General features: G+C 35.2%; 1 protein-coding gene across 1 annotated transcript; it reads left to right on the top strand.

The window, feature by feature from the left end:
• Positions 1-322: 322 nt before the first annotated feature.
• On the top strand, positions 323-8,625 carry LOC148953845 (glucoside xylosyltransferase 1-like; the record flags this gene model as incomplete). Its single annotated transcript, XM_089085929.1, has 4 exons — positions 323-502; positions 2,790-2,921; positions 3,999-4,191; positions 8,378-8,625. Coding segments are annotated over 4 exons (753 nt in total), but the record flags the coding sequence as incomplete, so codon positions are not given.
• Between the last annotated feature and the right edge of the window lie 2,806 nt (positions 8,626-11,431).

Here is an 11,431-nt window from a genome sequence, read left to right as displayed (position 1 = left end):
GGCTTGATGCTGCAGTGAGTTGTTAGTAGTAGTAGTAAGGTTGAAAGACCTCACTTGCAAATTCCGGCTGGAAAATGCAGGGAGAAAAAACTGGCTCTAATGTTGGAAACGTGTATATTCAGGTAATTTGTTGTTGTTCTTTACTTCTCAGTGGAAATGAAAAGAAATCCCCAGACCCAGAACTCCTCTTTACTGCTTGCCTACTAAATGTATGTTTTAAGAAGAAAAAAAGGAAAGCATTTTCAAATTCCAGTTGGATAATGTTGGGAGGAAAAACTAGTTCTAATGCTAGACACAATTGTATTTTGCAGTAGTATATTAATACTCTTTGGTTTTCAGTGGGAATGAAACCAAGTCTGTCATTCACTTGGTACTGGTTGTTTGTGGAGATAGACTAAAGCAGGCTACGACTTGTATAAAATCAGCTCTACTATTTGCCAGATCTCCATTGAAGGTGCACATATTTGCTGAAAATGAAGTGAAAAAACCGCTTGAAGATAAGGTTACATTAATTTATATATACAAACATACAGTTTTGACATATTTGCACATAGAGGGAGGGTAGGGAGATATCTTCAATGACTTCTGAACCTCAGGAACATCTGGTTCTAAAACGTACTTATTGGATGTAGACCCCCATCTTGTCGTCTATGAATAAAAACTTTATACCCTCCTAAATATTGGACCTAGGTGTATTTATGTATTAATTTAAGAAAGAAACAGGTTTTTATGATGAAAGTAAATAGCAAATTTGAAACTTCAAACAAACAGAAATTACTACTCTGTAGTTTATGCAACATCTTTTTCGAATAACTTGGCTCTGGAGATTTTCCTATGTTTTTAGAATGTTGAAAAACTAGCGTTTTGCTGAAAACACAAAACTAATGCAACAAAACAGGAATAGGACCAAAAAGATTCTTAAATAGCCCAAGAAAGAAAAAGACTAATTTAGAAAGCTCTCCATAGTCTTTAAAGTATGGAAGGCATTGACAACCACCTTTGTTTCTTTTAATTGTTCAGGTGGTGGGACAAAAACGTCTTCTTTTGCCTTGGCTTGTCTTTTGTCATTATGAAAGACATATCGCCGTGCCTATGTATACATAAATATAAATTAACTATCAAATCGGCCCTTAAATGGCTTTTTTTTACGTTCCAGTGCCCCACCAGAGTTAAGAAAAAATGGGTACATCCCTGCTTTCCATACAAAAAGTAACTTTCCTTGTTTTTCAAGGTTGGGAGCAGTGATTTTCTTTTATGGGTTCTTAGACAAAGGTAGTTCCAATGTTGTACTTTTCAATTTGTTCTGATGCCATTTTTTAGGGTTTTCAGTTTTTTTTAAATTCCTATAACTTTGCTTTCAAATATACTATTACATAATCAAACTAATAGTTATCATTGCTGAATCAGCTATAAAAGGCAATTTTTATCACTAGGCATTTTTTTCAAAATTCTTTTTAGGCTTTTGGCTACTATAGGCTGTGGTCTGCTTTTTACTAGGTTTTACCTACTGCTGCAACCATGATCTCAATCAGATGTATTGTTCTTAATCTTTTTGTTGAAGTGAGGTAATGATTGTTTTTACCATTTAGTATTTGACCTCCATTAATCATGCTATATCCTCTCCTAAGAATGGATTGATACTAATGCCTAGGATCAAAATAGAACGTGCGTTATTAAACTTTTCCTGGTCCTTGGCGGATTGTTGAAAATATGAGTACTTTTTAAAAATAGGCCCACTAAACTATGAAAGTTCTAAAATAAGGTCCTTGTGTATTGACAGTATGAAAAAAAACTCTTTGGGTCAAGACCCTTTTATTCTTTAATAAAACTAAGTATTTTTGGTATAATTTTTTTTTAATTTTTTTTACACTTCATTTTTTCCTTTGTTATGTTGACACTAACTTTATAGTTTATTTCTTGGATTATTTAAGATTTTTTTTTCCATAACTAGTGTGAATTAGACATAGTTTGTTTGGATTGCAAGTAATAATATTTTTTTGTTCTTGCTTTTAACTTTTTTGCAACATATTTGGGAAGGTAAAAATTTTTGTTACATTTAATTTCTTGTATATACAACATCCTGTCTTGTAAATTACTTCAGCCTGATGAAGTATATCACCTGCCAGTGGCATGATTTCACCCTGCCTCAGAGAATTAGTTCAATATTGATTTCAGATCAGTTCTTGTTAAAGTACACGATGCAATGAACTTCGGTAAAGTTAATCTTTTTTCGGCTATTTTGTAAATTTGAAACACACATTTTCTAGAACTAGTCAGTCTCCATTGTTCCATTGTGAGTAATGACTGAAGGGCCATGAAACGGAGATCAGCCCCGACTTTAGGGACTGTAAAGTCCAATGCCGTAGTTTTTGTCTTTTTTCTCTTTTTTTCCTTTGTATTGTGAGTAATGTTGTGGAAAAAGTAACGAATCTGGTAGCTTTTTTAGCAGTCCCCAAAACTCCAAAAGAAATCCGAGTCTCCATTATTGAAGAAATTGGCATTTTTAGTTCTATAAGAAAATGTGTTTAAGATTGGCTTTAATAAATAGCCTATATAATATTTTCAACAAGGAAAAGATTTGTAAAAAAAATTACCGTGAAATATTTGTAAGTATATTGCAGATTCAAATGAAAATTATTCAAACTGAGTCAAGGAAAATGGATCAAGTGTTTCTAATTTTTGCATATTTGGAGTATTTTGTGAATAACATGGAACACTAATCCTAAAATACTCTAATCATTTGTAAAAAAAAGAATTTTTTTTTTGATTTCAAGGTTCTTCTTTTTAAGTTGCATACCTGGCGAGACTCATTTGATCAACATTGGACATTTGTGGTTCAGGCGCTAAGTTTTCCAGCCGAATCCGAAAATGAATGGAAAAAATTATTTAAACCTTGTGCAGCCCAAAGGTTGTTCCTTCCTGTAAGTAAATATGGAATTAAGTCCCTATATAATGTTTGTTCAGCTCATTTGTGGTCAATGAAAAACTAAGAAAGTGTGGGTTGAAGCGATGAGAACTGATTCTAGATTTAATTTTTTATTATTCATCGTAAAAAAAACAACAAAAAACAACGAACGTAAATGAAACTTCCGCTGATCTAGCGATATGTATCAGCCTCCCAGTGTCATCATGCTAAAAAAAGCAAAATAGTAAAAAATTAAAAAAACCATTAAATGGCTTTCTGTTCTTTTTGTACAGAAAACATGTCCGGCTGTTAATTTTTATATTTTCCTTGTTTTTAATAAAAAGAAAATACTAATTATGAGTTTTTGCAAGATTATCATTAAAGAGCTAAACTCTTAAAGAAGTTTAAAGCTGATGTGGCAAAAATAAAATCTGATGGTAGAATGTTCTGTGTGCCACCTGACCGCCAGAGGATTTTGTAATAAATGTTGTCAAAGTTTCTAGATTTAAAGAGCGTGGCTCATTAGCTGCTCTTGTGCACGTGCTGACATATTTTATGCAGTACTTTAGAAAATTTCCACCTATCACTACCGACCCTCTATGTGATTATAATATTTTGCTTGAGAAGTGTAGTTCAGTTTTACTTTTGTTTACGTTCGTAGCTTGACTAATTCGACTTTTCTTTTTTTAAGTACCTTATTAGATTTAAGTACCTTATTAGAGCCATGTAAAATTGCTCAAGTGTTCTTCTCCTCTTAAAGACGGGTGACGGTGTGAAAAATATTATATACCTTTATATCTGATTGACAAACTAGTACGTCTTCCCACTAATAATAAAAAATTACCCCAAACAATAATAATGAAAAAATGACAGTCAGTTTTGACCTAACTAAAACCTTATAATGATAATTTAATGCTATGTTATTAATGCAAGGAGGCTTGAAAATATACTGCTGTCTTTTCTATGAAAATAATTTTTTACGGGATTCTCCTGTGATAGTTAAAATTTAAATGTTTAAAAAGTGACATTCAACCCAACTACTAGTATAAGCCAATATTAATAGCTTTTTATGAAAATAATGCTTATATTCCAGAGTGCAATGAACGACACTGATGCAGTTATATATGTTGATATCGATACTCTATTTCTGTCACCAATTGACATACTTTGGGATAAATTCAATTTCATGAATTCATCACAAATGGCAGCACTTGCACCCGAGAGTGAAGATTTTTCTACTGGATGGTATAATCGTTTTGCCAGGCATCCGTATTATGGCCCACTAGGTAAGAGGTATTAAAAAACTTATCATACACATTTTGTTACATTGTGGCTAATCATTTATAAACCAAGTTTCACCAAGTGTATGGTTCTGGACTGTAGCTCCTGGCAAGATTGTTCCGAACACTTTAGTCACATCCTTAACCAACCTTCCCCCCTCTCCATCAAGTTCAAGACATATCGTGACATAATATTTTAAGAATTTAAATCAGTGGGGATGGGTGTAAATATGAAAATCCTCTTTTGGCCTTGCCCGACTTGGGCTGTGTATCCGTTTCTGAAACTACGTATAAGACAATACATTTCCATGTTCGTGAGAAATAAGTTTTCTGGACGGGAGAGGGACGAATGCAGGAAATTCAGTACTCTTTTCCATTTTAAAATTTGTATCTAAGTACCATTTTTGAAAGTCCATTGGTTAACAGGGAAAGCTAGAACACAATTTTTCGCGAAGTCCTTTATTATAATTAACTATTTAATTTTGTTGCTTGTAAAATCAGAATTATTTGATTCTATTTCATCTATTGTTTGTTCAAACGAAGTTAATAATGTATATAATTAGGTCAAGGCTGGATAAAGGTGATTGGGCCCAATCGAGCTCCGCGTTTGAAAGGACCCGCGCTGCTCTTAAAATGAATAATTGTTTTTTATTGAAATTGTGAAATATTCTTAACAATTCTCGAAAGGGTTGCTTCTGGAGAGAGGTAATTTTCCAGTCTAAGACAAAAAAAAACTATCTGATATCAACAATGAAACAGCATAGACTAAATAGTTTAGCAATTATATTGATTGAAAGTGAAGACGCAAGGAATTTAAACCATAATTTAGAAATATGTTAATTGGTGCATTCATATTTGGCAATGTAAATTTCAAAAAGCATTTTCATCAGTTTCGTAATATCTAAAGGACAATAAAATATAATTAAGCGTTAGCTCAAGAGGAGGACAAAAAAGGACAAAAGAGGACAAAAACATAAGCTCAAAATGAACAAACTGGATCATCAAATGAGACAAGATCAAGAGAACGACCTGAGAAATGTAAATGTATGGTTTAAAATGAACAACATTGACCATTAAAAGTAACAAGACCGATCCAAGCAGCTAAGGCAAAGGGTATTAAAAAAAGTGTCTGAAACAATTATCAATAAGAATGAAGAACAAAGAAATATGTATGTAGAATAGTGATTAAAACGAAAATTGTAACGAGTCAAAAATGAAATTGAAGGACAAAGAAATATGTGATTAAAAGATAAGTGGCAGCGAGAATTACAGCGATTCAAAACGAAAGTGAAGAACAGAAAAATATGCGGTTAAAAAACATATAACAACGAGGACCAGAACGAATCATAAATGGAAATGAAGAACAAGGAAATATGTGTTTAAAAGATATACGGCAGTGAGAACAAAAAAAAAACCCATGTAGTTAGAAGATAAGCTGCAGCGAGAATTACAAGCAACATCGGGAATCAGAACTTTTCAAAAATAAAAGTGAGGAACAAAGAATTGTAGGGTTAGCAGACACCCAGAAGCGAGTATCAGAACATATCAAAGTGACAGTGAAGAACAAAGAATTGTGCTGTTAGAAAACAAGTGACAGTGAGAATCAGAACGAGTCAAAAAGGAATGTGAAGAAGAAAGAAATATTAAGTTGGAAGAACAAAGACATCGCAATCTTTGATGTCGACAAACTGTGGTGCGAAACCTAGTAAAAACCTACAAAGATGCCGTAAACTACACAAGGGTTTATTGCAAGTCACTGGGACCCTTCAATGTTGTATGTATTCACTGTGGAGTCCTATGTCCCAAAGAAAATATATATATATATATATATATATATATATATATATATATATATATATATATATATATATATATATATATATATATATATATATATATATATATATATATATATATATATATATATATATATATATATATATATATATATATATATATATATATATATATATAAAAAAAAATATATATATATATATATATATATATATATATATATATATATATATATATATATATATATAAAAAAATATATATATATATATATATATATATATATATATATATATATATATATATATATATATATATATATATATATATATATATATATATATATATATATATATATATATATATATATATATATATATATATATATATATATATATATATATATATATATATATACCGTTTAATGGTTTTAAACTTGTATTTGCAAAAAAAGAAACTTGTTGGTAAAAAAGATCGAAGAGCCAGAGATGTTGGCTGAACAGTTCTTGTTGTAAAGTGGACAAATAATTATGTATGCAGTCTGACTAAGTTTTTTGGTGTGTTGTGCAAATGGTCAAAAATGTATTAGGTAAGGCTAATGTTTTAATCAGGCTGTGATATTCCTCATCCCGAATAACACTTTCGACTATAAATGAATCAATTATGTTGCTATTCCAAGTATTATGGAAAAGAAGAGAGACAAAGGACTGGGAATGAAACTTTCAAACACAATAAATTCTCTGTAAAATTGGACTATATGATAAATGGCACTACGAGTCATGGCGCATGCCACTGTAGTGCGATAAATTGCACTATAAACCATTCATAAATAAAGTTCCTTATTTTTTTAATGAAAAAGTGAAACTTTCAACTTTTCTGGACAAAATTGAATTATTTTTTGCCTTCATTTTGTTAAAACTCGAGAGTTCCACTCAGGTTAAAAAATATATTTGTCCCTTTTTACCGACTGTTTTTACGTTTTTTTTTTAGTTTTATTCTTCAGTTTTTTAGTTTCTTTTTAGAAACCTGATTTTTAGGTTTTTATTTCTGTAGAGTTTTTCTTCTTCTTTTCAAGAGCCTGACAGGACCACGGAACCATTTCGTGAACCGCCACAGAAAGTGACTCATTTAGAAGGGGAGCACTGACTTTCATATAACTATTTTTGAAACCTTATTTAAACTCCTGTTTATAGAATACAAACGATTTTTAACACTGTGTTTGCTAGGGCTTTTTTAAATATGAAAGTAGTACAGGAAAACTAGCCAAAAATATGGGTCGGCCCCAAACAAACAGCAAAAGAAATGATTTTTATACCATGTGGTAGAGAAAAAAAGCCCTACAACATATCCAAAGATGCACATTCTAGGTCAACGCAAAACTAGTTTTTATTTTGCTTTTCGTGTCGATTTTTTCAGTTTTTTTTTCAAAAAAAATGAACTGTTGGTAAACGTTCGTTTTTCTGTATATGAAGTACCTTCCCGATGTAAAATGAAAGTAAATCTGGTGTACAATGTACCAGAAAAAAGTTTCATAATCATCAATATGTGGTTTTACCCTTTTCATTGTTGTGACCTCTTTTTCACCATGCTATCAGAAGGCAACTATTCTGACATAAAATGCGGAGTTGAGCCCAAAAATCAAATTAACCTGATGCAGTATCTACTAGAAAACCCGTTTCAGATTCATCAATATGCACTTTTTTATTTTCATTGGACATGTGTCTTTTAGCTCTTATTGTCCACCAATTTGTCGATTGTTGGAAAAAAGGGGGCTGGTAAATTATGGTTGGTTCGCTTAGAAGACCAGTTAATGCACAGAAGGCAGCTACACGACTTTCGTTACCTAAATAGGCAATATATTGTGTCAACGATTCGTCTGACGCTTTATCCAAGTGATCTCTCGGATAGAGCCGTAGCCTAAAAAGTCACAATTGAAAATTACCCCATTTATCATTTATTGATTCACGTTAACCCCGTGCTTGATATCCTGCCATCTATACACAAGAAAATGTCATTCGACATATCCACCACCTAACAAGCTAAAAAAGTCTCCCCGCAAATGTTGATCAAGTTTCACTTCACCGTTTATCAGGCCTTCGAGAATGGGATGCATGTGATCAGACGTTCTGATAGATTCTGGACTGGACACGGATCTTGTCATTGAGCAAGAGCTCATGCGTTGTCTCAAAACGGCTGATGGTCTTACCGATGGAAGTGTTAGGACAGGCTCAAAGGTCTTTATGGGTTTTATCTCGACCAGTCTGTTCTGTATTAAATCTTCTGATGGAGGGTATGTCAAAGGTTTTCCATGGATTTAGTGATTAACATAAGGAAAAATCCGAGCCGATGCAGCTAAGAGACTGTAAAGACACCTAGATCGTTATCGATTTCTTGGAAAAAGGATCACCATTTAATGGGGATCTTCAACTAAGAAACATCACCAACCGTGTGACACCCTACGAATCTGCCAACGTTGATTCTGCTAGACATTTAGGCCTAAAAATCATTGACTCCATGTCTGGAAAGCTGGTCACTGATTTTGTATTTCGACGAAAACAACAGGCAGTTCAAATTACTACAAAGCAGAATCCAGGTGGAGATTACAAAAGACTGGACCCCAACTCCTTTTTCAGAGGTTTATCACGCTAGCAAAGAGGACAAATCTCACGGAATCTGAGTACTTTCAACACGAACTGTGTTCCTACCCGGCATCACTTTTTGACAGTTCTTGCAGGCTCTGGTCTTCGAACAAGCCAGAGTTTCCCAAAGCTATAGCACAGGCTTGCAATCTTGAGGAGCGCTCTACTCCCATTCCCAGGGGCAATCAACATATAATCGACAGTGGAGCTCTTCTGCACAGAATTCCATGGGCCAAAAATTAACGATACTCCGAATTACTGCTACTTACATGACCCAAAAGTATCCATCTGCCACTACTGTGTTTGACGGGTACGATGGCGGAGCTACCATAAAGGATATGGCCCAGTCGAAGAGGAGTTGTTTAACCGGCCGTGAGATCTTCTTCACAGCAGATATGCAGCTGAAGGTAAAAAAGGATGACTCTTTCCTGCAAGAAAAACAAGGCCAGGTTTACCTGCGCGTTGGCTGTTTATCTCCGATCAAAGGGCTTCATCGTAGTCCAGGCACCAGGTGATGCAGATGTCCCAATTGTGCAAGCTGCTGTTGGTTCTTCCCGGTATTTTGAAACTGTCGTCATTGGAGATGATACTGATCTTTTGATTCTATTGTGTTATCCTGGTGACCTATCAAGCAAGAGACTATTCCCTGCACCTGAGCCAAAGTCGAACAAAGCTCCCCAAATATGGAAAATCTATAAATTGAAAGAGAAGCTGGGCCAAGAGACATGCCACATGATTCTTTTTGCTCACGCCATCTTAGGCTTTGACTCTACTTCACGGATCTACAGACTAGGAAAAGGTCTTGCTCTGAAGAAGCTAATGGCAGATGCCGATTTTCGTACATCAGCTGCAGTTTTCATGCTGAAGTCAGCTTCGAAGGAGGAAGTAAAGGTTGATGGAGGAGACGCTCTGCTCATGATATATGGCTCACCAAAGGGGGAAGTCTGAATGAACTCTCCAAGCAAGTTTTGATAAAGAAGGTGACTACTACTACCACGTTCGGCCACCAAGAACAGTTACCACCAACTTCTGATATGGCTAATTTCCACAGTTACAGGGTTTTCTACCAAGCTCAGGTATGGAGTGGAGATCCTGATTCAGAACTTAAAGCCGAGGAATGGGGTTGGAAAAATAAAGATAACTTCTTGTATGCATTGACTACTGACGTCCACCAGCCCCTCGTCTGCTTCTGAAAATCGTGAAGTGCTCCTGTCAACTGGAATGTAGCTTAACGTGATGTAGCTGCCTTAAAAACGGCTTAGCTTGTACTGCAGCGTGTGAAACGTCCTAAGGGACAGCAGATTCAAACTCTCCAAGAATTGAAAGCTATAACGACGAGGAGAACGTCGAAGCTTAGTATTATACTGCTAAGCCACAATGCCACCAGTATTGGAGAGGTTACCACCGCTGGCACCAATATTATACCGGTAAGCCACCAGTATTCGTGTGGTAAGGTACGGGTGTCACCGCTTATTGGTGCAAAAACGGTGCTACACCACTTACTGGAGGGGAAAACCCCTGGCGGCGCCAAATATTATAATGGGATCCCCGCGCTTATAGGGTGTGCTAGTACCCAATTTACAATATACCCTGCCTCAGGGTATGATAACGTGATCGAGCGGTCAAATGGCCACTTTAAGGCCAAGGGTGTACCCGACCCGGGTCACCACTAAAAATCTCTAACTATCTCCTTGGAGGTAACGAACCCCCCTGTCAATATAATAATGACCCTGTTCCTACCCTGTCTGGGTTCCTGGAAAATTAGTGCACAGTTGAAAAAAATACCTTATGTGTATTCTTCCAAAGGTCACATATAACAAAAAGAATAGGCTTCCCCAAACGGGGTCTAAATGTAGACTACCAAATATTATTTCACACTAACAGAATCTTGGGACTTGGGGTGTGGCCCAGTGTGACGCGGGCCAATCAAATGACTCAGGTCCCTCAATTGAATTTGCCCGACACATACTTTCAGAATCAATGACTTGAATTTTAGCAAGCCCATGCGATGACTCATACTGAATTTTACTCCAAGCAATTTACTTTCTCTTGCAAAATGGTTGCCTTGACGACGAATTTAACTTACGATTGAAAATTATCTTATAGGCAACTGTAATTACAGAAAAGTAAGTGGGTCATTTATCTGAAAATAAAAGAAACAGGGGTGGAACCCCAACACCTCCCTCCGTAAGATAAATGACCACCCATGCGCCACGCTGGTCCACCCTTACAAATATAACACTTAACTTCAAATCACCAAACTTATATCTTCTCTTCGTTCTTCCACCAGTGCCTGTACTTCCACCGCTTGGTTCAGGATCCGTCGTCATCCATACGTCCTTACCGTAGAACCACCATGGTCTCTATCGTATAGCATCCGCATTAGGTTTTGAAAGTTAAAGTCCCCAAGATTCGTAGAAAATGATCGTGCGCAGCACAATCAAAACAAAAATTTTCTCGCTCTCACGAATTTAAAGTTGAGAGGAGCAGAGAATCAGTTTCTGGCACATTTGATGATGTCAGCCATCATGAAAAATTGGCTGCCCTAGCCTCTTAATTTCCATCTGTGGAAACAACCTCACATCTCAATTAAACTGTAATTGCCCCTTGGCATAATTCCAAATAATCTAAGGCTAAAAATGCAAAGGCCTGTGAAAACGATAAGAGTATAGGGAAATCAGCTAAAAGTTTGAGCGAATCACTAATCAGTTCCCTCTGGGTTCCCTCCCCTGGGATAATCAAATGAAGAATATGCGTTGATGCTAATTGAAGATGAAATTTGGATATATATCCCACTGAATACAATTTGCCGGAAA

This window comes from Artemia sp. Qi Xiang Cuo, chromosome 3 (genome assembly GCF_049724085.1).
Source record: "Artemia sp. Qi Xiang Cuo chromosome 3, ASM4972408v1, whole genome shotgun sequence".
Classification (NCBI taxonomy): Eukaryota; Metazoa; Arthropoda; class Branchiopoda; order Anostraca; family Artemiidae; genus Artemia; species Artemia sp. Qi Xiang Cuo.
This window is presented reverse-complemented; position numbering and strand designations above follow the sequence as displayed.